Source organism: Drosophila sechellia, chromosome 2L (assembly GCF_004382195.2).
Source record: "Drosophila sechellia strain sech25 chromosome 2L, ASM438219v1, whole genome shotgun sequence".
Lineage (NCBI taxonomy): Eukaryota > Metazoa > Arthropoda > Insecta > Diptera > Drosophilidae > Drosophila > Drosophila sechellia.
In genome coordinates this window covers 18,812,307-18,831,919 of record NC_045949.1, presented here as the reverse complement: position 1 = coordinate 18,831,919, position 19,613 = coordinate 18,812,307, and the positions used below count along the sequence as shown (strand labels likewise).

The window sequence follows — 19,613 nt, the reverse complement described above, 5'->3', positions numbered from 1 at the left end:
ATTAATGATTCAAAGGTAATGTTCGTTCGCTCTATAAAGAACGAGAAGAAACACTTTTTAAAATGAACTAAATTTATGCATAAAGCAGGAGATTTGTGACTCAGTATAAGCCACTTTCGTGGAGGACGCGAGTCCTTGATGGTCGCGTACTTATTAGCTTTCGATTTGCGTGGTGGCTTTAGCCAAATGCCCCGCCTGTGGGCACGTGCCAAGCGGGCAGCCGACTCGGAGCGGTTTTAAAGGATCCAAGGAGGAGCAACCAAGAGGAGCAACCAAGAGGAGGCGGACAAAAACTAGTCTTCCCTCGTTGATGGTGTGACGGGCATATTAAAAAGGACGCTGCCAACATCATGTCCCCAGCATGACGTGCCAAAAACTAAGTAGTGTCAGCATGGCAATCAAAAGGCATGCCATGACCTGGTCCTTCCACTCGCCCGACCTACAATTCACGTGCAGGTGTGCGGGAAGGACCTTACCTGTGCCAGTGTATACAGTGGAATGTCCCTAAGGAGAAATTTTATGAGAACTAATAACTTATATGTACAGAATTATACAATTCATTGTTTAGCAATTCTGGGAACAACACGAGTATGCATGATAAAGATCAGCTTCTGTAGCTATAAATGTTGCTCGAGACAGTTGCCCTTATCGAGCGGCACCTGTAGTGCGAGGTAGGGCACATTGCCTACTCTCAAATAGGCAGTTGGCATTACATGCTTTTGTGCTGCAAAGAGATTGGTTCGGCTGCGTTGGGTCTGGTTGGACTTACTCGGGGTTTGGGTATAGGTTTCTGGGTGGTTGGGGGGCTGGTGTAGGTGGTGTAACCAAACAACACATTGCTCTTAGAGTGCGTTGTTTTAGGCTAAGTGACGGGCGTGGCCCGGCTCAATGAGAAGGCCTTACTTACCGCAGAGCGTTGCTCGTGCCATTTCCCCTCGGCCCACTTCAAAAAAGAGTCAGCATTTGGTTTTGTTTTTAAATATTATGCACGGACGTTTATTGAAATCGTTTTCCTTTGTGTCTCTGCCATAGAAAACCATAAGAGTAACTCAAGAACTAATGCAAACTGCTTAAGTATATTACACAAAAACTTACAACTCGAGACTGCACTACGCGTACAAGGGGCGGTAACTTAGGGTTAAGGATTCGGGGTCGGTTGTGCACTAACATAAATATTTCGAGTCTTACTAGCACTACGGTTCTTAGACATAAACACACACTTGAATACATGTCCATACACAGATATATGTATCGGTATCTTATTGGTATCCCATTATAATGGCAAACTTGCAACGCTCTCTGTTAAACTACGACATATTTTTTTGGGTTCTATCCTAGCACTGGTTTTTCGTTGGCTTCTGATTTAATGGATCTGTTTTAGCTACGATTTGTATATCAATATTTGCTATTTATTTTTATTCATTGTGGATCTTTTCAGGGATTCTCTTAGGATCAATTTAACTGGGTTTTTTTTTTCAAGAGAGAACGTTTGTGTTTTTCTTAACAGGGGAGTTCATGGGGTGTTTATGTTTTTCAGATAATCCTAATTCTTGCATTGAAATGTCACATGTCCTTACTGACTAAATATATAACTAGGAGTTATGTGGATAGAAGTTTTCAGGCCGCTTAACCCTCCACCGTCCACCCTCCACATCTTCTCATAAGTCGTTCGTACATTTATGCCTGGGGAGCTGCTACGTACCCCAGTTTTTAGGCGCTACCATTTAATATGTCTTTGGGAACAGAGTGGACGACGTGGTCTGCTGGAAAATCTTGCGACGTCGCCTCTTGTTATATTTACAGGTCTTGGCATGCTTCAGCACCGCTGGTTAAACATATCTGGTAATCTGGGTATGGAACTCCGATAGGCAGATCTGCAGCTGGCTGAACGAAGGTCGCTCAGCTGGCATGGAGGCCCAACAATAGGCCATAATGGTGAAGCTGCAAGTGACAAAGATGGCAAACCATTGCATTAGTTTAAGAAACAAACTACGTTAATCATAACAACTCATCAAAATAATATATAAACTATGTACAGGGAGAAATACTTACAGCTCATCGGGACAGTTGAATGGCTGGGCCAGTCTGTATCCATCCTTGAGATAGTGCTCCATCTCATAGGGATCGATTTCAGCGTAGGGCAGTTTACCCAGAGTGCACATTTCCCACATGAGAACGCCGAAGGACCAAACATCACTGCCCTCGTTGTAATGGGACTTCTGCAGGGCCTCCAAGGACAGCCACTTGATGGGTCGGTACTCGCCATCGCCCAGAGAATTGTAGTCACCCGGGAAGAGATCGCGACTCAAAGCACTGTCAGTGAGCTTAACTCGAAGTTGATCATCAATACTGAGGATGAAAAGGAATGCGAATTAAATTATAATATTAAATATATAATAAGCCGGTGAGTAATTAGGTCAATTTATTTTCATTTGACCTTAATCCTTCTGTAATATTCCCTCTAAATCCACCTCATTTTTCATTTGCAACCCCAACACCGAAGGGAATACTTACACACAGTTTCTGGCCGCAATGTCCTTGTGGATGACGCCGTGGTTGTGCAGATGCTCCATGGCCATGGCCAGTTGTGAGCCCATGAGCACCGTCTGGATGGTGGTGACGCTCCTGGCGTACGACGGATCCTGCAGGAAGCTCTTCAGATTCCTCACACTACCGGTGGCGGCATAGAGCACAAAGGGCGTGGCATAGTCCTCGATGGAGATGCCCAGAACGGAGAGGACATTCGGATGCGAGGCCTCGTACAGCATCATGGACTCCTGGAGCAGCAGATTCACTTGCAGCTGGCTGGCGTGCTGAGCCACAGTCTTGACCAATACCTCCTGGCAATCGTTATAAGTGCCGCGATAGATTCGCCCAAAGTTTCCCTCCTGGACGAGGCAGGAGAGCCGGACGCGGCACTTCTGGACTGTCAGCTCTTGGAGACGGCGGTTGAACTCCTCAGGCTCATGCTCATATTCGCGAAAGGGCCGCGTCAGCGTAGCATATGTGGGAGTGATGGTCGATGGGCAGACGTAGATCGAGTTGTGGGCAGTCGACGATATGGTGGGCAGTCTCTGGAAGCTCGAGGTCTTAATGAGATGCACTCCGTTCGAGGGATGTCGCTTGGAGGGGCCCTTGGCACAGTAGGCTATCAGGATGAGGGTGGAAACGAGCACCAGGGCCAGGATGCCACCCACAATTAGGGTGACCAGGCCACTGGCCGGTGGCACCAGGTTCTCCCTCAGCATCGGGTCAAAGTCGCGCTTCGATCCACCCGAGTTTCCACGGCCCACTGGCGACTCTGTGACCACCGGTCGTTGCTTCTCCGGTGCCTGGTGTCCATTGGCGACCACATGCTCATCGTTGCGATCCACATAGTGAATATCTCCGCCATGTCCCTTACGCGCCGTTTGCAGCAAGTCCAAGTCGTCGTCGTCGTACTCCTCGTGCGCACTGTCCTGTTCCTCCCTCAAGCAGATCTTCTTCCTCTTGAAGATTAGATTCGTATTGTTGTTGGTCGCCCGATCCAGGATCACCTCCACATTTATGGTGACCGTAACCTCGGCATTCCTGGTGCCCGAGCACTTGAGCGCAATGCCCCATGTCTGCGGCTCCATGGGCACATCACCGATCCGGGATATGTTCAGAATGGGACGCGGCAACACCTCCGTGTCCGATGTGGCGATGTTGATGCTGTAAGGCAGCGGATGGTCCACCAGGGACTGCCACGTGAAGGTCACGTCACTGATGTTCGCCGGCACGGGCACGGCGAAGTTCAAGGCGTAGTCGTTAATGGCGCCCTCCCGCACGTAGTAAAGCTCCGCCGAGACTCCTGCAAATGGATGGAAAAAGGGTAAGCATATTTAGTACACTTGCAAAAATGGTTCGAAAATGTATCTTAGCAAGCAATCAAACTAACATTAGTGTTGCATTGAAGGTTCCTATATACCAATTGTGGACGCCGAAAAATGAAGTTATGCACTCAATAATTTCATAAAGCCTTTATTCAACTTGTCTCTTTAAGCACACGCCACCGAATGTCGCGTCTCGCCTATTCCTCTTTCCTTATGCTCTCTGCAGTGTGTATGCGTTTCTGAGTGAGCTAGGTATACATTCTTATCTCTTAATGCTAGCTTATAAGTAAGAGCGTGATAACAATAATATTCTTATTCCTAACGGGGATATGATCTGCCACTATGGGCTTCATACCTAAAACTATGCTACTACATGGTACAGTGGGCCTTATGAGTGTTCATCCTACCACACAATATAATAATGACTTGCGACGTAAGCAGTTCATTCAATTCAATGTTGCGTTTTATTTCGTGTGCAAGCTTGTTGCACATCACCTAATCCGCCCACGCCCAATGATAATCCCATCGAATCGGTGCGAAATTAATGATATATTTTTGTGGGCCAGTGAATGGGAGAAAAACTTTTCGCTCAGTCACTCGACCCGGCTGCATAATCAATCACAAGGGATAACAGTTTTCTTCTGCTCATCGGAGGCGTGGAAAATTGATTTTCCTCCAGCTGGATCGCAACTGGGCAAATATCTGTCGTTCGAGACACTTTAGTGACATATTGAAGGAGTTAAATGGCATGCTGTGCGCTGCCAAAGTGATTGTAATTTTTTTGCCCAGCCCGCTTTTCGACCCTTTTTTATTGCGGACAATCAACAAATAAGTTGGCTAACAATGACGGGATGATGGACGAACGCAGAAACCCCATAGGAAACGCAAGAAAAACCCACATTTTCCACCTAAATTTATGCCTATTTAGGAGCACCGGCTAACACCTGTTCCTACACCATCCCCTCCTCCACTTGTCCTTATCCCTATCTGCAAATTGATCGGATAGTTTTGACAGGTCGTGCGTTGTTCAACCTGCAACTGTTGCTGGTGCAACAATGCATTTTTAATTAAATTAGCCATGCGTTCGGGGGAAAGACGTCGTGGGATACCCCCTCAATCCTGCTGCTGCTGCAACTGCGTGGAGGCGCCTCCGTGGGATACACAATAAATCAATCAAATTATAAAAAAAGGGAAGGCAGACCCCTGGCCAAGACACGCGACTCCCTTTTCGGATGTGGCATGGAGGGGGCGTGGCCGTGTGGGCAGGTTAAATGTTCATGCTTAATTAATGCTGATGTCGCCGCTGCTGCTGCTGTGTGTGTATGTTGCATGTTGCTGCTGCAGCATGTTTATTTTAGATTTTTATCGCAGTCGCGGCCGGCCGCAGTTACATTTCATACTTGTACATTTTATTTTAATTTATGCCACTTATTCCTCGGTCTATTCATGCCACCGGGAACTAGAGGAGCGCATAAAGCGGTCCGCATTATAAACACATATATATCGTACTAATTAGTGGGGCAAACCCCCAGACCCCCAGACAAACCCCACCCCGCCGCTCGCACGCTTCGTTTGCACTCTGAAAATGTAATTAGTAAGCCGTGTGAGTTGAGTTGAGTTTAGTTGGGAATGGGTAGGGTAAGGGCAGGACTGGAGTTCGAGGTCTAAGGGTAGATATGAGAAACTGTCGCATAATGAGCCCAGCTAAGCCAGATAGAGAGCTCGTGATAACTGCAGCGCCGCTGCGGTGCGGGGTCAAAGGGTTAATGGGCCGGAGACATGTGAGGTGCAGCTCATTAAACAGAAAAAGAAGTGGATATGTGAGCGGATATACGAAATGCGACGATAAGAGCCCCAAAGCAGCTTGCTGCAATCCTTTTTGCAACTTAACTTAACCGTAAATGGTTTATAGAACATAGTTTCAAACAGTCGCGAAGACTTTTCCTAAGTCCAATTTGTATTATTATAGCATTATCATTATGTAAGCCCAAGTTGACCAACTATTAAAACTGCGAAACCCTTTAAACACCATCTTTATTTGCCCTTCAATTCCTATCAGTCAGTCGCCCGTTCTGGTATTCAACTTTGAAAACAATTACAATTAAAATTCCGCAGATGTAAAACTTTTGGTCCAGCACCCCCGCCGCAGCGCTCGACTTCTAACACAATTATAGGCAAGTAATAGCAATTTACTTTGAGCAACCCATCGCCCACAACCCCTCGAGCGCCCCTCGCAACGCGTTTTGCATTTCAACTTGGTCTGGTGCTAATTAGAGCTGATTGCCCAACAAATGAAGTCGATGCTGCGGATGTGGAAACGCTGGCGACACGGGGAATGCTGCGAAGCCAGGTGGCTCGAAGGAAGGAAAATCGATTTGTCCAACATCAATCAGGGCAAGGGACGAAGGGAATGTGAGCAGGAAGGGGGGAGACGGCGCCCCAAAACTTCCATTTCCACTTCCACTCGCCCGTTTCAGTGCCAGTGACACATAAATTCAGCGTTTGGAGAAAAGTAAAAGTTGTTCAAGCTGTGCGAAAATAGTTACCCAAGTGCAGGAAATATGTCTGAAGGGTAGGAAAAGCAATTGCTTTTCTCGCTGGGTGTTGATAAAACGAAGTGAAAAAAGCGCGGGAAAGAGTTGAGTTTAAGTACAGCCATTTCTGCTGAAGGAACGCAGAAAGGATGAATGCATTTCAGCTAACAGTTTTTGGTGCAAACTATTTTACTTCTATCTAGCTGGAAGTTCTCCCACTTCTGGACAAGAATTTAGTTTTTTGATTTCACATCCTTAAATCTTTAAGAACCCCCATTTTGCAGGCCAAACGAGAGCGATTTGAATTCATGGCACGACATCTATTTAATTTCAATTACAACCCTAAAAATGCCATAGCAAACGCATCAACCAAAAAAGGGAAAACTCTTTCACACACACACATGCAGAGATATGGTTGGAAAAAAAAAGAAAATAGCCATTTTTGCGCTACCAACTGAATATTCCCCCCACCTCAACTTCCGTTTACTTTCAGCAACCCGTCCAGATCCTAATTTATGCAAACCCAAGGCAGACATGAGCGAGAGATTTCGAAACCAGGACCAGACTGTAACCCAGACCAGATCATAGTGGGTAGTTTGGATATCATTTTATGCTTTCTTAACATATTTTTTGTCGTTGTTGGTTGCTCGCCCACATTGCGTCATTCGCTGGATTCTGGATTCTGGCTGGGGATTTCGCAGGCCATAAATCCGAAATTGTCTTTTGACACATGAATATGTTGTGCATTAAACCCAGACAGAGGGACCAAAAACCAAAAGGAGACACCCCCGTCGAAAGTCAGACGACATTTTTATTACCATCTGGGGGATGCTCCATCTTTCGAGGGGGGGAGCCGTGGATGATGACATTCGTTTGGGCATTGGCCTAGAAGTTGATGCTGATTTAGGGTCATTACCGCGGGCCAACTCTCTGTTTTCTTGGGCGGGAAAAGGCTTGTGTCGCAATCTAATGGGCTCTGCCATTTCAATCTGCATACGAGCCCAGAAAGCCCGGAATTTATCTCAGCCAGAGGCGAGTACATCGCAACCCAAGCGGATTCAATTTGCTGGCCTCCATGCAGAGGAAGGGTTACTCTCCTCCATTGGGCCTGGGAAACTGCATAACTACATGGCCGTTGTGCCTATCATGCAACTTGCAATTCACAAAATTATATGTTAGTCGGCGAGGCTGATTAAATCGGAGCCAAGTCGAGTGGTGAGTCGGGAATCTGAGCTCCAGCTAACCATAAAAGGTCAAGAAAAGTTGAAAAAAAAATACGAACTTGGTACACTGAAAACACTGGTAATAAAACAGAAGTTCATATTTGTGGTATTTTCAAATTATATATATTTAAGAAATTTATTGAAAATTGTTGTCTTAAAATGAATAAACCAATATGTCACTGTGTCTCGATTCCACTTCGGTTTCTTCCAGTGAACCATTGGCCAAGGAAAGGTAATTTTTATGCCCAAATGGTCATGATTCGTGCTTGACTGCGTTGGCCCGACATTTGGCCAAGTCTCGTCTGGCCAAACAACGTTACTTCACCCGGCTGCGATCCACGGAGCGTCAGAGTGTAAGACAAACAAGCCAAAGGACATGTGGAGTGACTGCGACTGACAGTCGGTGTGCTGCCTCCGTCAGATTCCCCCCTGTTCCGACCAACCAACTCTGTGGCAACTTCATCCAACGTCCAGTAGCTGCCAAGTATTTCTATTTGTATTTCATCGCCCCGCTCGAGCAGCTGCAATTTATTTGCCTTGGTCTTTGGTCTTTCATCTTGGGGTTCTGGTCTGATACCGCTGGATACCGGTACTGCTCCTTATACCGCGATGCTGGAGCTCTTCTTATAGTCATAGCCATGGCTCCATGTGCCTGCAGCACACATGATGCCTCCACCCCACTCGTGTGTTTTCCCTTACATTATCACCTCGACGCGGCCTGGTGCGATGGATATGGATGCTCTCCGCTGGTCAAGACCATAAATTCCGCGCAGGAGGCGGGCTGTGGTGCATAAATTATGTTGCCAACTGTTGGTGGATCTCTATGACGAGCCCCATAAGAGAAACGCATTACATTTATGGCGTTTGTCTGGCCTTGGGGAAAAATCTATATGTATATTCAGCCTCGTTACTTGAGTCTCGAACTTCAATTAAAAATGTAAAGGAGCAAAGATCTTAACTAGTTACGAAACGATATTGCCTTGCCTTGTGCTCTTCTAATAGTCTTAAATGTGTGTTGAACTAACCATCCAAGAGTTAATTACCACATTTTATGCTTGAACTCCATAACGTGCCATGGGAAACTATTAAACATAATATATAAAGAGAAAGACTACGGTTTAAATAAATTAAACTCGTTATGGAAAAACAATGCGAACCCTAAAAGGATAGTTAGGCAAAACTCTGCTATAATTTCTCAATTTCTCTACAACTAGCGACCAACGATTTCCAGTTATTTTATTCAGGCTCTACGCAAGCGATTTCCGAAGCTCACTCATAAGGACCTTTCCTGACTGAAACCCATTTGGGTCAAGGCAATTAAACAGCTTAATTATTCCACCACTAATCGGTAATTAATCTAATGCCCGAGCTACTTGGCTGATACGCAGGAGCAAGTCCTTCGACGGGCACTTGGGCAGGTGCGCAGTGGAACCACAAATGTAGGGTTAGTAGATGGCGGTTGCCTTCATCAAAGGCGTGATAGGGAGTGAAGTGAACTGGAATGAAGTGAAGTCTTATTGACTCATAAAAAATCAAAGGCAGCATTAACGGGCGAGCTCTTAAATTTAATGTGATTATCTGGAGAAGTTAATGTGATTATTATCCGAGCGATAGCAACCGACACCTGGCGAAGACAACGGGGAATCCAGTTCATGTGGCAAGACCCGCCCACATCCATCAGTCCTGCCTCCGGGCTCCACCCTCGACGGGGATTTCTGCCATTAACTTGCCACTGGTGCCAAGTTTTTTTTATCAATTTCGCAGGGAGTGCACTGAGGAAAACTCTGAGTTCCAACTTAAATGGATTTACTTAGTTTGGTGAATGATTTGATAGTATGCTTAAAAGGTAGGCATATAACTACTTAGGAATTGCATTACTATGTGAAACGTTTTCATAACGCGACTAATTGTTATTTCTCTTAGTGTGATAGCCTTTTTGCTCGAGCTGCATTGCGTGACGTAATGAAATTTTTATCACCTCTGGCTGAGGGATCTCCGAATCCGTCTGTATATCGGTGTCTAGGCGCTGTCATAAAATTTATGGTAAGTCATAAAGCGAGGGCGGTGGACCGACCACCACCAGACCACCAGGCAGGGACAAGCAAATGGTCTGCTTAGGATTGCCCATGGGTGGGGTTTCTGGGCCTGGGACTGGCTTCTCTGGGGGGAGGGACAGGTGGCACCACCTCCAACATCTCCACCACCTGGCTGGAAGATGGAGCCCCAAGCGTTGCCCTGCGGTTTACTGCCTGGGTCTGCTCGGGCTGTGGATTTGGATATGCACACAGCCTCTGTCGCCATGGGTGGCCCATTCCGCAGTCAAAAGACAAAAAGACGCAGTGTGTGTGTGAGTGAGCTAAGTAAACAGCAACTTCCTGTGCTGAAATTTCAGCCCAAAAATTTATGAACAATTTTGACAAGGCAGTCGGGTTTTTGGCCAACGCCGGAGGAGCCTGCTCGTCCTCGGGGCATCGTTGCGGGCCCAAACAAACAGTGAAGGGAGCGGCCGAGGCGGATCGTCAGGGAGCGAAACGCACATATTTTTCAATAGCACCCCAGGGATGCGGTAATTTATGACTCTGACCGAGTGAGAGGAGCTCTCCAGTAGTATTGACTTTTTTGTTGCGTACCAGCTGCTCGCCCAACAAACAAGGACAAAAGAGCAGAAGGCGGCAGGAAGAGCAGATTAGCATTGTTGCATTGGCGTAGGCGTTGCTGCCACTGAAGTGGACATTGTCACCCATGCCGCCACCCAAAAAAAGTGGCTGGTGTAACCCCACCACTCGGAAACTTTTCAGCTTTGTTTGTTTCGAGTGTTTTTTGGGTCAAGCAAATACATATATTTCTGGACTCTGGTTTGTTTTCATTCGCCGTTGAAAAGTGGTTAAGGCTCTATCATCTTGTAAACGTGACGATGCAGAAGCAAGAAGAATAAAACGGAAAATCCAAGCAAAAAGTGTAAACTTTGCCACACACGGTGCTGAATTGGAAGCTTTTCCCCGCTTTTCCCACCGCTTTTCCCACCGCTTTTCCAACCGCTTTTCCCACCGCTTTTCCCTCTGCTCCGTTTGGCGGTGGTTTGCTTTGCTCATCAAGTCCGGTGGATAAGTGGAAAGTGGAAAAAATACATCCATATGTTAAGATCTGTATAATTAACACAGCTTAGCGGTGAGATAATTGTATGCGGGGGCTTTTAACTAATTAGACGGACGTTAAATAAATGTTTGTTTAAGTGGGTAAGTGGTAAGCATAATGATGACGTACTATGAAAACGAGAACATGAAAAATGCAAGCGAAACAAACAGGTGAGAAGGTATTTAGCAACTTCATTCATTTATTACATAATCCTACTCATATTGGCTTACAAATTGTTTAAATGACACTTAATTGCCAGAAATTTAGATACTCAAAGGAGGAACCGTATGAAATTAACTTCTACTTTTCCACTCACTTAATAGATTTACATTTGAATACACACGAATACTCACTCACTTATTTATTCATTGGTAGTCAACCCCTCCTGGCTTATGCCACATTTAAATATGTTAATGATTATGTTGCCAATGGCCACTCACCCCCTGAACAACTACCAGACATTTCACGCTCCCCACCGAAGAGAATCCAACAAAAGCACTCACATATCATGGAACAGACATGATAATAACCGCGACTAATTCACGGAAGAACGCAGAGCGAATTGCATTCGCCGTGGAGCGAATCAGTCGAATTCACCCTCGCGGTGCCCGAAGTAAATGAATTTTATAAATACTCAGCTTCATCGCCTAATTAAACTTAAAATAAACCGCAGCATAATCAGGATTCTGCGGCTGTCTCCTTCCCCTTCACGTGCCACTTGCAGTTTTCATCGGGCGTGACAGGAAAATTCCGAACGCAGCTGATGATGATGATGATGATGAAGAAAACAGCAACTCTTCACTGTCGTCAATTGCAGACATAAATTATATGGGCCAGGCCAAGTCTGCTGATCACATAAACCCATGCGAAGAGTGTTATATATATTTTGATCAGCGCGAAACGATTGGCACATGTCCGAGGATGTTGAGATACATCATCCCCAACTGACAGAAAAAAAAAGAAAAAAGCTGAAATTTGGGGCAATCGAACGCACTGCAGTTTCGAAATTTGTTTGTCTGAGTTATGGGACTTAGTTTTCAGCTCGGCTGTGGACCAAAGTTTTGTTTTTATGATGCCAAAGAATAACGCTCGCAAGTTTAAGCTGCTTTCAAAAGTTTTGTTAAACGTGTTCCACTTGGCTCATAAAATAATTTTATTCGTGCCCCAACTGTTGTTGTATGGAAATATTAATGTACAGTATGCAACACAATTCAGGTGCCTTTGCCTGTGCATTAAATATATATTTTGAAAAGTTCCACAATTAAAAAGCACTTTAAGTTGAAGTATTTGAAATGCACTTTTCACACCTTTAAATTTTTCATGTTTTCCTGGGTTAAATACCCGTAATTACTTTGTTTTTAAGTTAGAAAAGTGTAGTATAAATACGATCCCCCACTCAGCTATTAGTTCAATCTGTAGATTATCCCCCAAAAGAAAATCATTACTGGCCCCCACATGCATATCGCCTTTTCATGGGCTCATAAGAGCTCCAGAATATGGTTAATTGCCATCCATGTTATCAGAACACACACACACACAGACAGAGAGAATCAGCCAGATGTGTTTTCGTAGAGGGAAAGTCCCCCACTTTCGCTATCTCTTCCCTGTGCGTGGGAAGAAGCTGGAGCTACTGCATCCATGGTAGCTTCTGCTGTGCGGGCGTGTGAAATTTTCCAATAAGCTGCACTGGGTAAATATGTGCTTATAGATTTTTGGAGCTCGCAGCACATAATTGTGCGGAAAGTAATTAGCATTTGGTTAATGGATTCCCCGACAGACCCATAATATGCTTCATTTAGGCTTCTTCAGTGCCGACTTGTGCCTCGCCATCTCGTTGAATATCGATTGGCCGTTCATTACCCCTCCTCCTCCTCCTCCTGCCAGGCGACGGAACGACCACATTCGATTCCCACAATCAATTCTCTCATATCAAATGGATGCCATACACGCGCCGGCATTTTTTCCTCCGCTTCCTGTCGGTCGCCCGAACGCAAAGGAGTTGTGCCAAGGAACAAAGGCGGGCAATGAAAAAATTAAATACAAAATAATAAAAATAATTTACGGGCTCATTACGAGAGTCATGTCAAGATGGCCCAGGGGTGGTGGGCAGCGAAGGGAAAGGGAAAGGGAGGAGGACGACGAGGCGCCCGCCGGAATTCGCCAGCAATCGAAAAATATGGGAAGCATATGACAGTGGTGCAACGGGTGGGAAAAATGCGAAGCTTAATAAAATATTTTCTATAAGCTTTTCACATTACATAAACGCATTTATGCATTCCAGCTTAATATACAGGTATATTGATTTTTTCTTTAGGTAAATATAAATAAATATATAACTTCTTTTTGTGACAGCACACCACTGTGCCGCTGTCAGCATCGGTAATGTCAGCCTGCAGTTCGCCTGCAGGCGAAGGCTCCTGGCCAGGCACATCCACATACATATCCACATCCACATGCACCCCTGCCACCAGCGGTTGCAAATAAAGCACTCAACGCGGGTTGCACGCAGGGTTGAAAGTAGGAGGAGGAGGAGCAGGAGGAGGAGGTCCCCTTGCTCACCATGGGGTGGAACTGGCTTCGAGACGCTGACTCCGAGGAGGGTTGGGTTGGAAGCCACGGCGTGCTCAAGTGCCGGGCCCGCCTGCTATTCATTCGGTTTTCAGTGGCAGAGCCATCCTGGCCGGCATTTCGCTTCCGGGCGCAAGTCCTCCTCCCTTTGCGCCCGTTTGTTTGCATACGCAGTTCGACGGCAGGACGAGGGTCAGGGACAGGGACACCGAGCTGTGATTCTGTGATTCTGGGGGCGCTCCTGGTGCTCCTGGTGCTCCCGGTGCGGCTGCTTGTTTGCACGACGCATTTCTGGTCCATTAGGTAGCGACGTCGTGCCGCTGGAAAGGTTGCTACCTTTCCAATGCCCCTCCTCCGCCATTGACATTGTTGTGTGCGACTTTTCTCACTTCAGGATTACGGGGCTGGGGAGGGTTGGATGCGTAGGTATCCACTAGATACAATTGCTTTTTGGTCGCGTGCATTGGCCTTTGTTTATTTAGACATTTTATTTGCAGCCTAGTGGATGCATTTGCAGGATTAAAGCGGACAACCCCCTGCTAATCACCCATCATGATTGTGGGAAAGTGATTTTCCCTCGGCTTAATTGCCCTCGGGTTGGAGTTTTCCTCGCTTTCGGATGATGATGGCCCAGAGGTTATTTGGTTTGAGCTTGCCGTGCGCGGGTAAGATGATTTTGGCATTTTCCCAAGGATTAGCATAAATACAAGAGGCTTTTCCTTTGATTTAATCCCCACACGCAATCGGAGCTCGTTCTTGTGAAAGCCCAGCAAGTTTTTCCACCGCCCACATGTGTTTGCCATCGAAGAAGCCCATTAAATCAGCCGCATAATGGACGCAACAATTTGTCTAGGCGAAGGAAGAAAAAAACACAGAACTCATAAAAACCAAATGATGAACACCAGCCGAAAATTTGGAAAAACTCTGAAGTCGACTGGAAGTTATGCAACTCATTCTGCTCTTCATTCGAGGGTGTGGGAAAATGGGCGGCAACGGAAAACGCTCCCATTTCGTGTCTGACCACCACCAATCATGCAAAATCCGAAAAAAAAAATACACAGAAGAAGAAAATGCAACCGAAAACAGATCCCCCAGCAAGAAGAAGTCCAAAAGAACATAAACAATTGAAACTGATTAAATTAATTTGATAACAAGTCCGGACCGACTGAAGCACTTTAGATATGACTGAGGAAATTCACTTTTTCACTGAGGGGGTGAAAATCGAGTTGATATGTGAAAGCACTTTGGGGAATTGGAATGTGAAATATGATTTTAATTTAAATAAATTTAGTTTAATTGAAAGCCGGATAAATGGGCTGCTTCAAAGCAATTACAGATAGTTTAATTCAGTTTTGATCTTTTTATTTTGGCCTTATTTTTAGGTTCAGTTGAATGCTACAAATTATAAAGATTGACAGGGTGAGCACTTGGTTATATTAGGCATTATTCACTACCAAATAATAATTTATATATATAATTTATTTATTTAAGCTATGCAACTAATAGTACAGCTAAGGGCTTCTCTCGTAATATACGAAATATGCAGAAATAAATCAAATATAATTATTACATTTTATGACTATTGGCGACGAGATGCAACTTGCATCGTAAATTGCAGTAAAGCATGTAAGATTATAAAGGGTTATTTGTGCAATCCGATTAAATTTAAACAGAAAATTGCTCTGCAGGCAGCATAAAACATTTAAAGACTCCATTTGTTGTAAACTCCCCATAAGCTGTTAGTTTATGTTTGCTGCACTTTTTTCGTTCGAAAACGTTAACATTTTGACTGGAAAATCTGCATATGTATGTGTATGTGACTGGAAAATCTGCATATGTATGTGTATGTGGGTGCGAATGCGTGATGAACAACAAGATCATGATAATTTGCTATAATTGTCACCCTGAACAACAATCAAACAAACACAACATCCGCCAATGATTTAGTGATTTAATTAAGCGCAGTGGTGGCTTCAATTACGTAGGCGTGGTTGCCTAACCATAACCGATTTTTTGTTAATGCTGCATAGTAATATTGTGCAACACACGGGGATGAAAAGATGGCCAGAAGTGGCACAATGACTAGCCATTATCGAGGGGTGGGGGATGGAAGTGCACGAAGAAAAACTAATCTAGAACTTAAAGTTTGTGCTCTCAATCATAAGATAATTATAAATATCATTAACACAGAAAGTACAAGATATTTCTAATTACTATTTTGCAATATTTGTTCATATTTAAATATATTTTTATAACATTTTTCCTATATGATTTATTTAAATTCGAGTGACAACAGATATTTCCGCCCGACTAGCGAAAAGTTGCACATGCTGTTGGCACAGAAGTTGCTGCTGTTGCTGCTGTTGCATCAATTGATGTTGCTGTTGCTGCAGCAGCTGATGTCGTCGTCCTTGTCACTGTTGCATCGACATTTCTGCCGCCTGTCTCTGTCCGCGTTGTTCATTTGCCAATTACGCGTTTAACTCTGCATGAAGCCAGACATAACAACCTGGCAACTGAATGGATCGCTACACACAGCGAAATTCCCAATTCCAAAAGTAGCAAAAGAGTACTTATGTTGCACATAAGAGTGATTTTAAATCATGTTGTACTACCTAAATGTTTTTCCCCGTGTAGACAGGAGACAGGTGGCAGGGGCAACCGCTTGTTTGTGTTGGCGTGGCAAGTTGGCAACACATGCCGCACGCTCGGGCAAATCTAATGCCTTCGCTTCCAACTGCAGCATTAATTATTCCGAGGGTGAAATATTTTTGGCCACGCACGCCAGAGATTTCGCTCCAACTTCTGGGCCAAATCCTGGGATGCAGATGATGGCGATGATGCTGCTGCGTCCTAATTGAGTTCACATTACTTGCCGAAATATGTTTCGTTGGTGGCGGGGCAAATGCTCTTGCTTTTATTAGCCAAACGTGAGTTGGCAACAATCGCCATTGTTCGCCGGCAAATCATGTTCATTTCGAGATGATGAATCCTTCGACCCGCGCCAGTTGAAAGTGTCAAACCATTTAGAGAGATGCGATGGGGTTGAGATTAGCAAGTGTTGATAGACAGACCCGAAACGTGACTGGCAACATCCATGGGTTACGTGGATTAGGGATCTGCTCAGACAGCTGGCAGGGCTACAAAGTTGGGCAAAGTTAAAAGCCCCATTGAGCCAAGTGAGCCAAGTGTGTGGCGGGGGGAAAGTTTGCTATAGGTTCTGGGTATATGAATTTAATTGCTTTCATTGCCATGAGCAGTGGTGATGACCAGGTGCCACAAAGCCTGGGAGATCAGTGTCCTAAGATGGAATAATGGTAGTTCCCTTTAGATAACGTGTTACCCTTGACTATCCACACCCAACGCCGACTACTTTGGTCACTCATTGCAACCGCAAAATCCATCAACTGCACCGACTTTACATATCCGCTCATTTCGCTAACGAGCTGGGCCACAGAGCCACCGAACCAAGAAGACCCCGCCACCGCCACCCGGCTTTATCCACAACTGACATGGTTTGCATAGCATAGAACACAGCAATTTGGGGCGCACTTCTGGATGGAGAAGTGGGTGGGCCATGGGATGGCCCATGTGTGCCATGGGTTCGGGTTTGGGTATGGATGTTAGCCTAACGAACAGTGAATGCCATGCCGCAGCTGCATGCAAGTGCATGGAGCTCTTCTTCGGGCGATTCTCCTTCACTCTGCTCCTGGGTTGACAATTTAATTGATGTGCACTCACACAAAGGCTTTTGAAGCGACCGCTAAAAAAATAAAGTGAAATAAAATAAAACAGAGTGACACCTAGCGAACACACACACAGTGAAGCCTCGGAAAGTAGGTCAGGCATGCAACCCGCTGTCAGCGCTGAATAATTGGTGAGGGTATCGCCACCCGATCCCGAAAACCCAAAACCAAAAACCAAAAACCCTCCGGGGAAAGTGCAATTGGAGGAGTCGGGAATCGGGCGAAAAATGAATAGCGGCCACCGCTTAATGGGTTTTAATGCTGATTTCGTTTGACACTCGGCTGACACAACTAATAAATTTCCCGCTGCCATGTCAAGTGGAAAGCCTCAACTGGCCATCCATCCCATACCAGTCCATCCCACCCACTTGCCGATGCCGTTGCCGTATCGCCTTTGATTGATTGTCTGCTGGCGCTTTCGACTGATAGCGAGGTGTGTAGTGGAGCAGCCAGGACTCGGCGGCCACAACTGCAATCAAACATGAATTACGAGGAGTGGCAGACGCTGATAAGCGGCTAGATAAGCGCCTGATTAGCAGCCCGGCACTGCAGCTCAAATATTTACCCAGTTATTCACAAGTGACGCGATGCAATCTGCGTACCTACATACTCCGCACTCCGCACTTCAAAACTCCTGACGCCCATCAATCAGCCGGAGGCACAAACACGCGAGTGTTGTAAATTTTACAACATAATTTTTGATAATTTTTCCCTATCTGCAGCTCCCTGCCCCCGATCCGCAAACAAACACTTTGCATGTGTTTTATGATGCCACATGGATGTGGCACAACTTGGGCCGCTTCACCCTTTCCCTTTGGGTCTTGGATTGGGGCTACTGATTTATTTTTTATATTCACTGGGTTGTAAATTCTTTGTCTGGCCCTGTGACACATTGTAAAACAATTTTCCCCACTTTTATTAGCTTGGCAATCTCTTCGACAGGATTTGTGTGTTTTTCTTTCTGGCGGGGAATGGCTTGGGTCCAAGAAGACGAGGTTGGGCATGGGGATGGGGATGGGGGTGAGGAATAAATATAAAAGTAGATTAAAGGTACTTGGGCTTCGGACTCTAGCCATCCCAAGCCGATTTGCTTGGCCAAGTGGAAACATGGTTATTAGATGGAGATAAACAAATCTGTTTTGATAAGGGCTAAGAATCAGTCACTCGGATTTTTTAAGCTTACTAAAGTAGTATTCATTTATGTGAAATGCTGATGTTAAATAAATAATGCAACTACACCGCAGGTCAAGGGTCATAAACAAGATTAAAAATATTTAAAAATTCATTTTTGTCATTTTTGGACTATATGCTTTTACTACTTATTTTCTTTTAAAGATATATATTACTACAACTATTTTCTACTAAGTGAATCATTTTAAATTTGATAAACTATGAAACAAAAATATGTTTTTTAAATACGAAAATTCACATATTACTTATCTAGAGAAGAATTCACTCTATAATCGAATTTAATTTAACGTAAATAAATAAAAATATAAACCGCTTTTCGCATTTCTATTCATCTAGATAAGTCTAACAAACAATTAAATCAAAGAAACAGGAAAACATGCTAGACAAATAGAATGTTTTCTGGTTTCTGGCCAATTAAAGGAGGGAAAATACTGCTTTATATGTAGCTCCCGGGGCCAGAAACAATTAAAAGGCATATATTATTTACGCAAAAAGAGTAAATAATCCCAGCTAGTCGCATTCGTTTGCCCAGGAGCCAAACGAGGAGCCAAAATCCCGGCTTGGCATAAATCAAATTTGATTTAAAGTCGGACGAACACACACAAAGTGGCAAATAATTGCCCAGTTAATTGAAAAGCCAAAAGGCAGGCGAAAATCAACACGATTACTTACCGATTAGGCGCAGCACCTCGTGCAAGTTGAGGAAAATATTGAGATGGGCCTGACCGCTGGCGATCAGGGTCAAAAGTAATCCGATTGTGAGCAAGTTGGGGGCCATCTTTCGGATTCGATTAATCCGCCGGTTGTTTAGTCGCAACAAGAGGAAGAGATAGTTTAAACTGCAGTTCGGCTACTCTGCCGATTTTCTATTTCCCGTTTGGCACTCGCTAAAACGATTTAATTTCCGCTGCACTGCTGTTCACTTTTTGCGCTGCATTTGCAATTTTACGAGCGTCGCGTTGATTTCAATCGCGCTGATTATTACAGGAATTATTTGTCAGAGCATTTGGCACTTTGCCTTCTGGCCGGGAAAACTCAGGCGCACATATTCCCCAATCAGTCTCTATCTCTGCACCCGTTTTTCCTCGCTTTTCTCGCCGTTCGTGCGCGTTCGATTTCCGCGTTTGATGCGCTCACCGTGACGATTTTCCACAAACTGTCAACTGGATAAACAAACACTTCGCCACGAAGCGAATGGCTTCCACGCCGAGCGGAGTGGACTGTGGACCGTGGACTGTGTGTGGCGCTCGTGGACATGTTCTGTGGAACCAGAAGGCTGGTACCCGTATAACAGTCGTGTTGGAAACTCGAACTCGGTTGCGGTTCGATGTTGTACTTCCTTCAACCTCATCGAACATCCAA

At 45.0% G+C, this 19,613-nt stretch overlaps 1 protein-coding gene across 1 annotated transcript; it reads right to left on the bottom strand.

Annotated features, from left to right (window-relative positions):
• Nucleotides 1-967: 967 nt before the first annotated feature.
• LOC6614662 (tyrosine-protein kinase Drl) lies at nt 968-19,418 on the bottom strand. The gene is made up of 4 exons (XM_002039053.2): nt 18,924-19,418; nt 2,515-3,832; nt 2,053-2,349; nt 968-1,941 (listed from the first exon to the last, which is right to left on the bottom strand). The coding sequence occupies exons 1-4, from the start codon at nt 19,027-19,029 to the stop codon at nt 1,830-1,832; spliced, it is 1,833 nt and encodes a 610-aa protein (XP_002039089.1). The 5' UTR covers nt 19,030-19,418; the 3' UTR covers nt 968-1,829.
• Nucleotides 19,419-19,613: the final 195 nt, after the last annotated feature.